General features: G+C 31.7%; 1 protein-coding gene across 3 annotated transcripts; it reads left to right on the top strand.

Annotated features, from left to right (window-relative positions):
- The first annotated feature begins 1173 nt into the window (after positions 1–1173).
- On the top strand, positions 1174–14631 carry LOC107891929 (long chain acyl-CoA synthetase 6, peroxisomal). 3 transcript variants are annotated; one of them, XM_041100274.1, is made up of 23 exons: positions 1174–1458; positions 2104–2164; positions 2266–2343; positions 2464–2535; positions 2622–2703; positions 2900–3005; positions 3102–3178; positions 6708–6752; positions 7018–7104; positions 7212–7301; positions 7452–7531; positions 7608–7701; positions 8274–8362; positions 9130–9218; positions 10167–10296; positions 10529–10647; positions 10855–10978; positions 11098–11184; positions 11609–11712; positions 11797–11882; positions 11963–12049; positions 12146–12232; positions 14378–14631. In XM_041100274.1, the coding sequence occupies exons 1-23, from the start codon at positions 1266–1268 to the stop codon at positions 14444–14446; spliced, it is 2136 nt and encodes a 711-aa protein (XP_040956208.1). In that variant the 5' UTR covers positions 1174–1265; the 3' UTR covers positions 14447–14631. The 3 variants fall into 3 exon arrangements, with proteins under 3 accessions (XP_040956208.1, XP_016672339.2, XP_040956209.1); XM_016816850.2 differs by lacking the exon at positions 14378–14631 and adding an exon at positions 12341–12572; XM_041100275.1 differs by lacking the exon at positions 14378–14631 and adding an exon at positions 12341–12572 and having other exon boundaries at positions 1204–1458; positions 2109–2164.
- Positions 14632–16973: the final 2342 nt, after the last annotated feature.

Genomic DNA, 16973 nt, shown 5'->3' on the forward strand with positions numbered 1-16973 from the left:
CATTTGGACGTGAAGACAAGAAGCATTTATAGTGCTGACACCAAACATGCAATAAATAACTGACAACTGGGACATTTGACATGATTTTTATAAAACTATGTAAAATACTATTTAAAAAGTATCCAAAGTTGGTTAAAATTGTAAAATTGAAGATTTAAAATTTAAGTATTTTTATGGTCAAATATTACCATATATTAGTTTTTATATAAAAATAAAAAAATACTTTCATAATAATGTATTTTATTTTGTGAAAAGTAAGATTATTTTTAGTTATATTTTAATTAAGTTGATATTTTAAGTTAATTCATGATACCAACTTAATTAAGAGTTTAAATGATAATATAGATACAATAAATATATATTAAAATTTGTATAAATAAATTTATTATATTAAAAGAATAATATTTGATGCATCATTACTACATAAATCTAATGTGCTATTAATGAACAAAATTCTAAAACATAACTGCATCATTGAATTAAATAAAAAAAAGTGAAAGAATTATAAATGCTAATAATTTTATTTAAATAGAATTAAATGTTAATTATAATCATTATTTTATTATTTCTAGAGTTTAAAGATTTAAATTTTAAGATTTTGTGAGAGAAAAAATATAATATTATAAATAGTATCTAATTATATTTAAATAAAGTTGGTAGCATTTATCTATAAGTTTGTTATATTTTGTTATATTCAATAATAAAATTAAAATGTTATGTTTTTTTTTTGTTAATAATGTTTTAGATTCAAGTATCGAAAATAAGAATCATGAATGCAATTATGATATGAATGAAGATAATAATAATCACTATATTGTAACACAATTATAATGTAAGTGAAAAGAAATAACATCTTTGTAAACAAAATTAAATGTCTCTTTGGTTGAAGCTAATTAGGATGCCTTGGGTAGCGAGTGGCCATGGACTCTTGAGTAGTACCAAGGGAGAAGAATTCTGTTGCCGATTGATTGGGGCTTTGTGTGTTTGATCGGCTGCCACAATGTATTCTTGACTTGCTGCTAGCTGATACTATGGGTGTCGCCTTTTCACTACTAGAAGACATAATCATTAAAATATGTTACAACTGAGTTAGAACTTGGTTAGTGATAAATCTAGATGATGAAAATTAGACGCAATATAAAGACAAAATTGTCCCTTTCCATTCTTTATTCATTTGAGTCATCTTTCTTTCATTCCGTTTCAGATCGATAAGTAGGAAACGCAAAAGGATAGCTCTTATCTAAAAACCGTAACGAACTCTTATAATGTCATCATTAAAATCCAAACGCGCCATACCAGAAAACGGGAACCAAAAAGGGAAAGAATTCACCTCAATGGATTCCACCACAGCTCAACGTCGACTTAACACCATTCATGCCCACCTTGTTTCAGCCGTTGAATCCGCCTTTTCTCATTCCCACCTCCGCTCTTCCCCAACCGCTGCTGAGTTCCTCTCTGGTACGTTTCAGATGAAAATTGCTTTCTCTGCTTTGGGAGGTTGCTTTAGGCTTAATATTCCCTTCCATTAAAAAAGTAACATCTTTTTATCAGTACTATAAATGTATATCCTGGGTCTGGGATGGTCTTGATTGATTGTTCTTTTTTCATTGGTCTATCTTATTATGATGTAGAAACTGGAAAAGATTCTTCTTAAAATAAAATCTGGCAATTATGCATAAGAAGCATAAACTTGACAGTTCATTAAGACCTTTCGATCGTAGAATTTTGAGGACCGTATTTCAGATAGAGACCAATAAGTATTTTGGTTGGATTTAATTTGTATCATAAGTATTTCGATCATTGTTGCAGATCGGTCGCAGGGGAAATAATAATTGGTTTGAAGGGTTACTGGTGTCTTTCTTGAACTAATTCTAGAGGGTAAAACAATAGTTTGAGTTTGAATTTGAAGTAATGGTTGCATGTTTATGTGAAAATGAGCTTGTTTGTAGGAAGTGACCATGTATTTTGAGGCAGAGGAAGAGATGTTAGCAGCTGATAGCCAATTCATCTGATTTATCATTCAGAAGCTGCCATCTATTGCTAATTTTTTCTGTGATTAACTAACATATGTTCATATTGATATTGAAATTGATCTTTGAGCAGAACAGAATTACAGTGTTGTGCTGCCAGAGAAATTGCAGACAGGAAAATGGAATGTATACAGGTAACACTCTGCTACTATCCTTTATTCTTCTTTTTGGTCTCTGCCTTATCCCATCTTTGTTCGGCTGTTGTCTTATTTTTCAACTTTATGCCTTATGGCAGATCTGCTCGCTCTCCGTTGAAGCTAGTATCGCGATTTCCCGATCATCCTGATATTGGTACATTGCACGACAATTTTTTGTAAGCATCTTCTTTTAGATAGTGTGTGGCTATTGTCCAATGCATCAATGCTTTATCATCAATTTCATTTTGAAGTACATCCGATGGTTTCTTCACTTACTGATTTTTTTTATTATTTAGACTCACCGTTGATTTCTTCGGAGATAACAATTATCTCGGTACAAGAATTCGAGTCGATGGAACGGTTGGAGAGTATGTTTCCTTTTGACAAAATGAAGGTCACATTTTGTTGTCAAAGTTCATTCACTGCCTTTCATTTTTATGTTCTATTCATCAAGGTATAAGTGGATGACATACCGAGAAGCTGCAACAGCTCGAACAGCCATTGGTTGCGGCCTAATACATCATGGAATACTAAAGGTAGAGTGGTTTTTCAGTAATAATTATATGTTTATATTACCAGGTGAACATATGTGCATCACTCTGTCAGTCAAACTCGTTCATCATTTCTTGAAGTATCTCTCTCTGACCTTTGACACACATGAAAAAACATAAAAAAATCTGAACATATCTGTATCCGACACTAACACCTCAAGTTTTGCTTTTATAATGACAGGGCTCTTGTATTGGATTATATTTCATCAATAGACCAGAATGGATCATTGCTGATCATGCTTGCTCTGCGTATTCCCTTATATCAGTTCCTTTATATGACACTCTAGGTTTGCCACTGCCCCAAATGCTTTCCTTTTCGATTAATGTTTGTCCAACTTGGCCTACTGCTAAGATGCTATGTCGAAAATCATGTTTCTCTGCAGGTCCAGATGCTGTCAAGTACATCATAAATCACGCGGAACTAAAAGCCGTATTTTGCGTGCCTCAGACTTTGAATCCTGTAAGTTCAACCCTTAAATGGTGCATGCATGATTTGAAATGTTGGTTCTTTAGGATAAAAATAAACTTATAAGAAATTAACGAAGGCTTCAAAGCATGTATTAAAGCCACTTTAAGGTTCTATTCGCCCCCACTTATATTATTTTAGTCTGTAAGAGAATAGAAAAAAAAAATTTGATGTGTCAAACAAATAAAATTTGACTCCTATTTATAGGAGTTCTCATGTCTTTTCGCAGAAATACAAATATCTAAACGGATAATCACATCTTTTAACAATAAACATAATAATTCAATATAGATCTCATTTAATAATCATGATTCATTGTTAATAATCAAGTGATATAATTTTTGAATTCAAGAGACATTACTCATAATTATGAAATATGATAACTTTTGGTTAATAATGAAACGATATATTTTGAAAATGTTCTAACAATCTCCTTCAATTTTCAAAATATTCTAGATTTTGATAATCTTGGAAATCAATTGCATAAATGAATGCGTCTTACGATAGAACCTCCACTTAGTAAAAACATGTTAAAGTTAATCGAAATTGCATGGTAGGCTAAGCTTGAACCAACTATTCCATTTGATTAACTGAATACATCTCACACAATGATTTCAAAATCAATCAATGCACAATATCTAGGGACACTATTTTGGCTATGAGTCTATAACCTTTTTTCATGAGTGCTGTTAGATTCAAGCTCTTGAGATCCTAAAAACAGTCACACTTTTATTCACATAGGTAGATTTTATCAAGAGTGTTCTTATAATTATAACACTTTAACATATTTATGTTATGGATTTATTAAGAGTATAGTACTCATCATTTCCCTATTATTACGGGTACCTAGCACTTTTCACTCTTGGATGATATTATATTTCTTTTATAGTGCTAGTAGTCACATATTGATGATGTACTTTGTTTCATTGGACTCAAGACTTGACGTTATATCAAGCATTGAGTTGAGTTTTCTTCATGGGTGACTCAAATATTACGGGTTTGTATCTCATCCTTAAATTTTCAACTTTCCAACATAGCTATATTAATAATTTATACCATATGGTGAAACTTTATATTTACTTGTGTCTTGAAAGTTCACAAGACTAACATCTCCACCATGTTCAATTATCTATTTTTTCGTAAAAGAATGCTATTAAGGATATCATTTCTACTATTATCAAATTACAATGATCTCATTATCTTTTCTTATCATGATGGTTTCATATTTGGCTATTTTATTTATTTTTTGATAATTAAATTCACAATTGCCAAATATATGAAATCATACATCATGTCTTTTTCACCAAGTAAGTTGTTGTAAAGAAGCCTCAAATCCCTAGATGAAATTAGACAATATATTTGCTATTTGTCATAGCTTCCTTTTAAATACATGACAACTTTTTTTTTTTAAATTCATAGTCAAATATCATTATTTTTCTCAACACACCATATATATATATACACACACAAGGGTGTAACATATAGTCATTAAATGAATATAAATTGTCCAATCAAGTGACTATAAAATCACACATTTATTAACCCTTCACCATGAACATTATTAATTATTTTTTAACTATGATCAAAATCATGCCATCGCCTAAATGAGTCAAGTAGCATTCATATTGCTATTTTCATACTCACGAGATCTTTGATTCATAGTTTTCAAATTAAATTTCAAAATTTATTGCATCTCAAAACTTTATAGAATCATGAGTTTATACACCATCATAAATATGCACAACATGATCACGATTTCAAATATATAATTATTACATTCACTTTCACATTCTTAATAGAATATTTCATACCAAAATGATTATCTTTATATAAGCCAATATTTCCACTATTCTACTTGACAAGAAAATTTAATCATGCAAATTGCGCAGGACTTATTTCATTTATTGTCAAAATCAATTCTAGTACAAACTTTATAACATAGATTAAAAAATGTGCAATCATATATAAAATCATTTAGGTTATGATTATTTTAAATCAACCAAGATGATTCATATTATATGTTCATTTATATGATAAATTTTAATTTAGTGTATCATTTATCAATTAATGCACTTAAATAATGTCTCATGAATAACATCCAAATGCTAGTTACTAATATCTTGACTTGAATAAACAATTACTATCATATATCAAGTTAAATATATATGAAAGAGAAAGAATACTTTTGCACTAAAAAGTTTGGCTCACAAATTGGAGAAATTAGATGGAATGAATTAAATTAATTCAACTCCAACCAAACATCTGTATATAATGTACCAATAAGTACATAAGTGCCTTTTCGAAAAGTCGTAATTTTTTATGTTTGGAATTTTACCAAATAGACATGATTATTTATATTTGAAATCAGTGAACAAGCATATGTTTTTGGCATAAGGTGCCAACCGAAAAATCATTTCCTTCCTTTTGCTCAAAAGTTTTATTAACTTCCTTTCTTTCTTCTTTCTTGCATGATATATAATATATTTTATATAATTATGTATCAATCATAACTATGTATGTAAAATATCATGTATATAATAAACTATTATTTGAATTTTTGAAAAATTAATCCATGAGACACTTATACTTTTTGAATAATATAATTAATCTCAGTAAAACATAGTCATAAAATTTAATTCATGCAACAATTCTAAACCAAAAAATTTGATGTACCTCTTGCTGCTAGAAAGATTCTTCTAAAAAGTTGTCTCATTACTAATAGTCATTCTTGTAGTATCATGATTGTAGTGGTATGTGAATGCACAATGAACAAAAACATTTTTTAATTTATCATAAATTACAAAAATAGAATCTTAAAATTGTTGGAACGTGGGGATAAAATTAAATTTATGAGAAATTAATGAATGATTCAAGACGTTTGTGTATCAATGTCATTTTCTTTAAGGTTCTATTGACCTTCACCTGTATTTTAGTATGCAAAAGAGTTAGTGGATTATTAGGCAATTATTAGGTTTCTCGATTATTAGGCAATTATTAGGTTTCATTGTATCATCGAGGAACCTAATAATTGCCTAATAATCCACTAAGTATTAAGCAAAGTATAGCAATGATATCAATTTCTATAAAAAACTTCTTTAATGGTTCTTTATAGAACAATTTAGGAATACTAGACGATGGAGGAGAGTAGAAAGAAACTTTTGATGTGTCAAACAAATGAAATTTGACTCTTATTTATAGGTGTTCTAATGAACACAACTATCTAAATGTTTAGTTGCATCTTTTAACAATAAACATAATTATTCAACATATGTCTCCTTGAATAATCATAATTCATTGTTAATAATTAAGTGATATAATTTTTGAGTTTCAGATACATAACTCATTACTATGAAGTGATAATAACTCTTTGTTAATGATCAAGTGATATAACTTTTGGTTACTTATAACTTCACATCTGCAACTATTGTATAGCTATATATATTTCGAAAATGTTCCCACATGAAAGAGATTTAGTTTGAAAATTCAATCAGTATTAATCCATCTTTCTACTTGGAATTTGCAGTTGCTGAGCATTTTGTCCGAGATTCCATCTGTTCGTTTGATTGTGGTATAAACTTGCCTCATCTTTCTTGCCAAACCTTAACTTTCGTCTTTCCAAATAATCTGAGTATGGAGTATGGAGGATCGAAAGGCGAAGAGATTAAGGTTTTATAGTTGTTAGTGTTGGAAGAGTACATACTGATTGGAATCTCACGTGATCGGTGATGTGCCGGACATGATTTTCTGGATATGCGAACTTCATGGGAGCAACAAATGTACATACTCATTTGCCGTTCTTTCAAGAGTATAATATGTGCTTCTTTTATCTGCAGGTGGTTGGAGGAATGGAAAATGAAGTGCCTTCATTGCCATCATCAACTGGCATTCAGATTGTGACATATTCAAGATTATTAAATCAGGTAATTTTGGTGTAGCATAAGATCCATGTCTACTTTGTCAATGAACACATTTCTCCTGATTTTGGTGTCTGCTATAATTGTTTTTCATGTAAATATGGCTCCTTTAGGGCCGTAGTTACCTTCAGCCTTTTTGCCAACCAAAACCAGACGACATTGCTACCATTTGCTACACCAGTGGTACAACAGGAACGCCAAAGGTAACATTATCTTTTCCCTGTGAAATTTAACAGATCTTTTCTAATTAACCGACCCCTGTATTTGGCCCAACTATTTTGGAGTCGAGTCAGGTTGGGGCATCTTGGACTAACAAGCATTAGTATCTAAGTAATCTTATTAATTTTGGCAAGGGAGTCGTGTTGACACATGGAAACTTGATTGCAAATGCTGCCGGCTTCTCCTTAACTGTAAAATTTAACCCCACAGACGTGTAAGTTCCATTGTTTTCAAATGATGTTTACATATTCACTTGTGTTGCTGGAAATATTTATTTGTGGTTTCTTCAGTTACATATCGTATCTTCCTTTGGCACACATTTTCGAACGATTTAATCAGATCAATTTAGCTCATTATGGAGTTGCAGTTGGATTCTACCAGGGGGTATGATCCTAAACCTTCACACCTCGTAATCATGTTTTATTAGTGTATTTTATTGTACCATTACCATGTTTACGATTTATGCTAAATAAATTTTAATTTATTTGATCATTTATATTGTGTTTTTTTAGGTAAAAATACTATGAATGCCCCTATATTAGGAGTTAGGTTACATTTTGTTCCCTCTACTAAAAAACAGAGCAAATTAGTCATTGTTTGTTAGCTTAAAGAGTAAATTGATTTTTTCTATTAAAAATTTTATTTATTTGTACTGTTAATAATTGACATCATTGGAAGAATAACCAAATAATGACATATGGCGTGCTACGTATACCTCACGTTAATGTATAGAGACTAATTTTTAACAATAGAAATAAATAAAATTTTTAACAGAATGATCAATTTACTCTCTGATCTATCCTATAAAGATTAATTTACTCATTTTTGAGTAAAAAAATAAAATACAATTCGAATTTTAATAAAAAAATCTTGATGATATTTTTTTCATATTCTAATTATATTCTCAAGTTATACTATAGTCTGACTTATTGGTGGTTCTGGATCTTTAAATGTAGGATAACATGAGATTGATGGATGATCTGGCTTCTCTACGACCTACCTTATTCTGCAGCGTCCCTAGGCTGTATAACAGAATTTATGCAGGGTACTAAATCAGATTATTAAGTTCGTTATGGCCAGTGTTTAAAGAATGACATTGGAGATTAAATATTTTATAATTTCGATTGTTGGTAAAACCGGTTTACTCGGTTGGTTGTATTTTGATAAGTTAATTAAGCGGATTAAATTTGGACTGGATTAAACTCGGTTAATTTAAATTAAATTTTTCTATATATTTTATTTAGGTAAGTCGAATAAGTTTAGGTTATATTATTTTAAGTTGAGGTTAATTCAGATTTGAGCCATTTGAGTTTATTAGTTTAACTTTTCGTGTCAAATTATTTGGAGTTAATGTGTTTTGTCATTTAAGTTTGACAGTTAAATTAAAATTATTTTGCACTATTTGTGTTGTTCCAGCTTTAGATCTTGTATGGTTAACGTCATTTTAGAATTTGGGTTATTAATTTTTTATAATAAAATTGAGTTGGCTCAAATTTAGATTTAGGTTACTTAGATCAAGTTTGATAAGTTTATTTATATTTAAAATAATTTAAATATTAAATATAAAAAATATATAATATAAAATATGTATTTCACTAAATAGTACAAACTCTAATATAAAATTTACAATATTTTGGGTTGGATTTAATCTTATTCGGTTTGAAAGGTTCTGATTGCTTAATATGTATGAAAGTTGATGTATGAATTCTTAGTTCAACTAATTTAATTGATCTTTAGGGGTCCTACATTTTTGAAGTTGGTTACCACTGATTTTTTAAATTAAATAATATTTGAAATTCTTCCCATGTGCAGTATTCTGAACGCTGTGAAGGAATCGGGTACCCTGAAGGAGAGGCTTTTTAATGCTGCCTACAACTCTAAGAAGCAAGCAATAATGAATGGTAAAGACTTTTTCTTTGGTATGATGAATGGTAAAGACTTGATTGCATCATTATATTTTTCTTTTTAGTATTAAATTAAACAATTATTTAAACTTCAGCTAAAAAATATATATATTCTCATAACATACACTGTAATAAATGTATTTATTAAATTGTCATATAAAAATTAATATATATTCTCATAACATACACTGTAATAAATGTATTTATTAAATTGTCATATAAAAATTAATTTTTGCTTTAGTTATAACAGTATTGTAACTTTATTTATTATGTATGGTATTTTGGATTAAAATTTTAATATGAAGAAGTTTTTATTGATATATTATATTAAAAAATAAAGTCATTCTCATAAAAATATAATTTAATTTTTATATGTGAGGATAATTTAATAATTTCATAATTGAGTTGATGTCCATTGACCCGCGACACCAACTCAGTAAAAGATTTTATATACTATGACACCAACTCAACAAATGACTTAATATAAGTATAAATAGATACAAATAGTTCGGCTATATATTCTCATAACATTTATACCAATATTTTAAGGACATAATGATAAATTTGGTTGTTATTCTTATTTTAATTAATTTTGACCATTAATTTTTTAAAAGGACTTGTACCATTTTTTAATGAAAATGTTGACTAAAATATTAAATTTTATGTCTTATACGTCACATCAATAAATAATTTAAAAATTATAAAAACATTAAAAAAAGTATAAAGTACATATAGATTACTGTGCAGCTTATCATATTTAGTTAAAAATAATAATTTAACTTTTTTTAAAAGATGGTTAAATTCAACTTCTTTAAAATGTTGACATTAAATTTAGCTAGAAAAAAATGAGTCAAAATTGATAAAAGAAGTCCATATATATTGCTAAAAGAAGATGCCCTTTGTTATCACTTTACTATATTGATATGTATATAATCTGTTATTCAGGAAAGAGTCCTTCTCCCATATGGGACAGATTGGTATTCAACAAAATAAAAGCTAGACTTGGAGGACGTGTTCGTTTTATGGCTTCCGGTGCTTCACCCTTGTCTCCTGATGTCATGGACTTCTTGAAGATGTATGTTTTTGGTTTCCTTATGTTTACAGTCAATTATGATAAATATCGATTGTGAATATCAATGAAGCAGGACTATGACGATTATAATCAATACATCTGGATAACTACATTTAGACCAAACTATTAAAATATACAGATGGACGTGTATGTACAACAATTGCAATTCTACCTTCAAAAATTTGGCTGTAGCATTGCTTTGTGGCCGTTCTCTAAAATGGTCATGAATCTGCAGATGCTTTGGTGGTCATATAATTGAAGGTTATGGAATGACCGAGACATCATGTGTCATAAGTTGCATGGATGAGGGTGATATTCTTTCTGGCCATGTTGGCTCTCCTAATCCAGCTTGTGGTGAGTAGCTGCTTTGCACTTTTTTTTTTATAAAAGTATTTATGTTCGACATTTATGTGGAAATATAATGTCAAAAGACCTTTCAAAATACATGAAAAAGAACGAATATCTGACATTCACACATGAATTCAAGTACATAGGTTATTGGTCTATTCTTGTATATATATATATTGGTATTAAGTTCATACATTATCCATGTTATTCCAGAAATAAAGCTTGTGGACGTCCCAGAAATGAACTACACATCAGATGACCAGCCTTATCCTCGTGGAGAAATCTGTGTTAGGGGTCCAATTGTTTTCCAAGGATATTACAAAGATGAAATGCAAACGTAGGCTACACACATGTGGATCCCACTTTTTCTTTTTTCTTTTGGGGTTCTTGTTGACAGTTGAAACTTTCATGAACAGAAGTTTGAATGTGTCTAAAAATGTACGAGTTTTTGAACAGGAGAGAAGTACTTGATGAAGATGGATGGCTTCATACCGGAGATATAGGGCTATGGCATACTGGTGGCCGTCTAAAGATTATTGATAGGTATACTCTAAAATGATGTGCTCATTACTTAAATGTTAAAACGCCTATTGGACCGAGTTGTTAGGAATTTCGCTTTCGTAAAATCTTGATTTTTAGTATTGTAACTAGAGAAACTAGATACCTAAGAGGTTTTCCATTTAGAGTTTAACTCGGTTCGGCTCCAATATAATAGGAGGTTAATGTGACTACTAGATACCGAGTCTTAAGAGAAAACAACCAGTCCAGGAAATAACTGGAAGCTTTGGTTTCAACCTAGTTGGTTCATGCTGTAAAGGGTTATCATTAAAAGGTGACATCTAGTAGGTTCCAACCTTTGCATATGCAATCCCTTACCTTATTCTCAAACTGCAAACACGTTTATATAAATAAACTGCTACCTGAATTGAATTGTATATCTTACTGGAAAATGTGTGAATTGGTACAGGAAGAAGAACATTTTTAAGCTGGCTCAGGGAGAGTACATAGCTCCGGAAAAGATTGAAAATGTATATGCTAAATGCAAATTTATAGCCCAATGTTTTATATATGGTAAGATAATGAGGTTTGTTTGTAATTTCCTATTATTCTTTTTTTTGGTAGCTGCTGACACTGCAATTAATTTTTGCTTCGTAGGAGACAGCCTTAATTCTTCATTAGTAGCAATTGTGTCGGTGGACCAAGATGCTCTTAAAGCATGGGCTTCATCTCAAGGCATTAAGGTGATCTATTTTATGGACACAGGTATGACATGAAACAACATTAAAAGGGCTAATTGTTATATTCCAATGGTTAATCGCAGTACAAAGATTTAGAACAGTTGTGCAATGACCCAAGGGCAAGAGCTGCCGTACAGGCTGAGATGGATGCCGTTGGAAGAGATGCTCAGGCAAATACTTGTTCATAATTCCTTGTTTACTTCAATAATTTTTCATTTACTTCTTCACTAAAGCCTTGAATTTTGAATTGCTCGATTTTGGAACAGTTGAGAGGCTTCGAATTTGCAAAATCCGTGACGTTGGTGCTCGAACCCTTTACCATGGAAAATGGTCTCCTTACTCCTACATTTAAGGTGAGTAATTATAAGAAAAAGAAACATTAAATTATTGAAAAAGAGATACAAAATGAAACAGATAAGTTAGCAAGACGAATTCTGTGTCTTACTAATTTTTGTTGGCAGATTAAGAGAGCCGAAGCAAAGGCGTATTTTGCCAAAGCAATTTCAAATATGAATGTAGAGCTTACTACATCTGATTCCTCTCATGTTAAATAACTGTGAGAATTGGATGCAACTAAACATATGTAGAATCCCTTTCCTCTGTAATTATTTGCCTCTGTAAACTATTAGCATATTGAGACAATGTCATCTTTGTTGAATAACATTTAATTTAATTAAATCACTATTTAGATTATAAGTTTGGACTAAGTAATAAATAATGAAATATAAAGTTTGAAATTAATAAGGTAAAGTTAGGAATATATTGTGTTGAAAATACTTAAATTAAATTATTTATTCTTTTAAAGGGGTCAAAATTTAAATTTTTTTATTTAATTAAAGGTTTAAAATGCTTAAATTTAATATCTACTTATTGGAGGACCTTATATAATAATAATTTTCACCCAAGGGGCCAAGATCTTTGCTTGCCCCTTCTATTCCTCTGGAAACTAATATTATTAACACATATGTAATATGTATTAAACTAAAATAAAAAGTTAGTTTGAATTATGAGTAAAAAAGTTAAATAGGTAAATACATTAGATTAAGAATATTAAATGCACTCAAATTGTTTATCATAGTATTGTAATTTTTCTTTTGTTGGTATCTAGTTTACTTATGATACCAACTTAATTAACAACACTATCAATACTAAAAATATGTGGACACTACATATGTAGAACACTAGAGTGTAACGCCCCAAAATTAGTATTCGTGGTTTGTTAGATCTAAAAATTCAATTGTTTTTGTTCCTAGTTTAAAATAAAATATGTTTTTTTATCAAAAATTTTGGAGTTGATTTTAAATGAGTTTGTTATAAAAAAATAATAATAAAATCAAGTAATTAATATATAATGCTTTATCTTTTGGGTTTTGTTTTATAAATAAATAAAACAAAGTATTTAATATTTGTTGTGTTTATCCTTTCCTTTTTAAATAAATTCCATTTTTTTTGTTTTATTTATTTATATTAAAAACCAAAAGTCACGTTTATCACTTCTGTTATTTCCCTAACCCACGCAGCAAATTTCAATTCCAAAATTTGCCTTTTGCCTTTATCTTTTCTTCTATTCTTTCGTTTCTTGTTTTGGGAATTTTTTTTAATCATTTGTGCTGCTGTTAATTCTTAAAGCAACAGTTTGATATCCTTTGACTGCAAATCCAAGGGTAAGGTGTTTAAGTTCAGTATGTTATGCGCTATTTGTAGTTGTGTTGGACGTTGGGTTGCATTAAATCAGTTTAGTGATATTGTATTAATTCTAATGCATTTTTTTAGGAGTAGTACAAGAGGTAGTGGGTGACCCTCCAACGATTTAGAATTTGCGTAGTAGTTGTTCATCCATCAGTAAGTGTGTGGATGTGTTATGAAGGGTTGTTTTAGTTTGATTGGGGTCGATTATTAGTTACGATTTAGGTTCTGAGATTACTCGTGTTTGCATCAGCATCAGAAAATACCAATGAGTGTATTGAAAACACAAAAAAAAGCAATCGGCGAAAGTCAAAAAAGTTCGCTGTCGATGCGACACGACCGTGTGACAGACCGTGTGCTGGACCATTTGTGACACACAAGGCTATTTGGGTCGTGTGAGCTACACGAGTGTGTGTGGGTCGTGTGGGCCGCAGGAGCTGGCCATTTGGGTTGTGTGGGCCCAAAATTCTGAAATTTTACCTATAGTCTTACGCGAGGTCCCAATCGACCGTGGGCCTTCTGTAGGGTCGGTATGTAAGTAAATGTACTGTATAACATGCAATCTGGACATATGTTAGTATAGTTTTTGCTATCTGTAAGAGTAATTAAGTTGCCGACTGATAAATAAACCCGAAAATTGATGTTAAGTATATGATGTGTATCTGATATGTCGTGCATGTAAAACTATAGCATGTATAATTCCTGTTATAAATCCGTTTCTAATAATATGTCTAATATGCTTTTAACTACTTTAAGTTATTTGATATACGCTAAGTTTCAAAACTCACTCTTTGTTTGACTGATATTTTCAGGTAATCTTCAGACTTAGGCGGGTCGGTGTAAACGGGAGCTCGGTTAATGTCATAACTTATTTAAATTGATTTATTTAAATTTTGGTATTTTGGTTCAGTAAATTTTTAGACTCTCTAGACTTTTTGGACTATTTGGATTTTTAAAATTATTCTCTTATTTTGCTTAGTACTGCGCAAATGTTTTAGTCGACGAAATTCGCATATCTACCAAATTAAAGGTTTTCAAACAATGAATCGTGTTTCTCAAATATTCCTATTTAAGGAGTCTCCCGGTGCGAAAATTATAAGTTCTAGAAAATATAAACAAAACAACATTTTTGGTAATAGAACACTAAGAAATGATTTTGAATAAAACCGGAATTTTGAAAGTTTATGACGATTTTCTATTTACTCAAAAACCAAAATTTCAATCATGTTAAGTAACAACTCCAGAGTTGGCCATACTGTCTAGGCTGTGTTTTGGGTGTTACATTTAGTGGTATCAAAGCCATATTGTAAAACTCGGGCTGTGAAATTTAGGATCAAAATTTTTGTGAAAATTATTTTCTGAGTAAGGTATACTTCTGCATTAATTTGAAACAAAATCTGTGAAATACCGCTCCTGCAAGTACTTCTGACTTAGTTAAAATCTTAGTTTAGAAATCTCTGAAACCATTAGAACTACTCTAAAATAGTTAGACTAAAATGAAACTCAATAAATTCTTCTGATAATATTTAGAGCATAAAATGTCTGTTAATGAAACATCTGAACTAATACATAAAACTTTATAATATAGTTAAACGAACTATAAGTGCACGTGGAACTCATGGTCGTTGTACTCGTAAGCGCGACAGGCGCCGTAAAAGGGCTCGAGCTGAGTCATCCTCGATGGATAGTATGCCCAATCTGGATACGAGTGAGACACCAGCTACACCTACTGCTAAGATTGGGTCTCAAAGTCGCTCGACTAGGGATGACGCATTGTCCCAAGCCATGCTTAAAATTTTTGAGAGGGTCGTTGAGACTCATTCTAGTTCTGGGAGTCATGGGTCGGTAACTGAACGACTCCATTCTAATGGCGTTGAGTTGTTTAGGGGTATCACTAGAGTCCCCCCGGTTATGGCCGAATATTGGTTGGAGGCCATAGAGAGGATTGTGAATGACATAGACTGCACCATTGAGTCGAAATTGATGGGTACAGTATCTTTACTTTGCGATGAGGCATATTAGTGGTGGTTGACGGTTGAGGAGGGTAGTCAACTGGATCAGATTACTTGGAAACACTTCAAAAGCGCTTTCCAGAGTAAATATGTGGGAGGAATTATGTAGATGCTCGTAGATGTGAGTTTATGAGCATTACCCAAGGAGATAGAACTGTGGCCGAATACGAGGCTGGATTTTTAAGGTTGAGCCGATATGCTCGTGGGATGGTATCAACTGAATATGAAAAGTTCATTCGCTTTGAGGAAGGATTTAGGGATAATACGAAGGTTCTGATAGCTCCGCAGAGGGAGCGGATATTTGTCGTCTTGGTGGACAAGGCGAAAATTGCTAAGGAAGTTAAGTGCATTGAGCACGAAAATAATGTATGTGAGTGGGGCAAGAATAGGAGGGATTTGGAGTCCTCTAATTCTATTAAGAGGCCTAAAAAATGGGCCAGATCTGATGGGCCTTCTAGGGTTGAGGTTCCAACTGCACCTATCATGGTTCAACTATGTAGAGATTGTGGTAACATCACCCGGGGGAATGTTAGAGGAGGTCGGGAGTGTGTCTACGATGTGGGTCGATGGAGCACCACATTAGGGATTGTCCATAGCATTCTAATCAGATGCTAGCTCCAGCTCCTGGATTTGTTCAACCTTAACGGCCAGTTCAACAACTGCCTGGGGGCCGTGGTTCGATTAGGGGTGGTAATGGTATGGGCAGAGGTCAGAGAGCACAGGGTAGGGTGCTAATCAGACTGAGGCGTGGCAGCCTACATTGGTATATGCTACTAGATGACATGAGGACAGAGACGCCAGAGATGTTATTGTCGGTACGTTCTTTATTCATACTACTCCCTATTTTGCATTGATAGATGTAGGATCAATACATTCTTATGTAGCTAGTTCTATTTCTGTAAACTTGGAGATTTTTGTTGAGAGCATTTCTGGAAAGATTACTGTACTTAGTCTGTTGGGTCAATTAGTTCGGGTTAATAAACTTTATAGGAACTTACCATTAGAGATACAAGGGGTTGTGTTTCTAGCTAATCTGATGGAGCTACCATTTGGGGAATTCGATCTGATTTTGGGAATGGACTGGCTCGTGGAGTATTGGATCAGTTTGGACTGTGCTACTAAAAGGGTGGCTTTAAAATTTACAAATGGCATAGAAGTATTTTTGATCAGTGAGTATTGGGATTACTTATCCAATGTGATCTTCGCTCTTATGGCTGAAAAGGTGGTTCGTAAGGGGTGTGAAGCGTATTTGGCTTTTGTAAGTGACTCAACTTCTGTGGGTTCGTCTGTTGGGGGCATTTGAATGGTTAAGGAGTTTCCAGATATTTTTCCTGAGGAGTTGTCGGGTTTGCCTCCGATTTGAGAGGTTGAGTTCAGTATCGAGCTTCTATCGGGA

The sequence above is a fragment of the Gossypium hirsutum genome, chromosome D09 (assembly GCF_007990345.1).
Source record: "Gossypium hirsutum isolate 1008001.06 chromosome D09, Gossypium_hirsutum_v2.1, whole genome shotgun sequence".
In the NCBI taxonomy this organism is placed as follows: domain Eukaryota; kingdom Viridiplantae; phylum Streptophyta; class Magnoliopsida; order Malvales; family Malvaceae; genus Gossypium; species Gossypium hirsutum.

Bases quoted from the DNA above. Each gene is read 5' to 3' on its own strand.
- LOC107891929 (XM_016816850.2), top strand. From the start codon at position 1,266: ATGTCATCATTAAAATCCAAACGCGCCATACCAGAAAACGGGAACCAA. The intron at 2,344-2,463 runs GTAAGCATCTTC...TTTATTATTTAG, and splicing joins ACATTGCACGACAATTTTTT to ACTCACCGTTGATTTCTTCG. The intron at 3,006-3,101 runs GTTTGCCACTGC...GTTTCTCTGCAG, and splicing joins TCCTTTATATGACACTCTAG to GTCCAGATGCTGTCAAGTAC.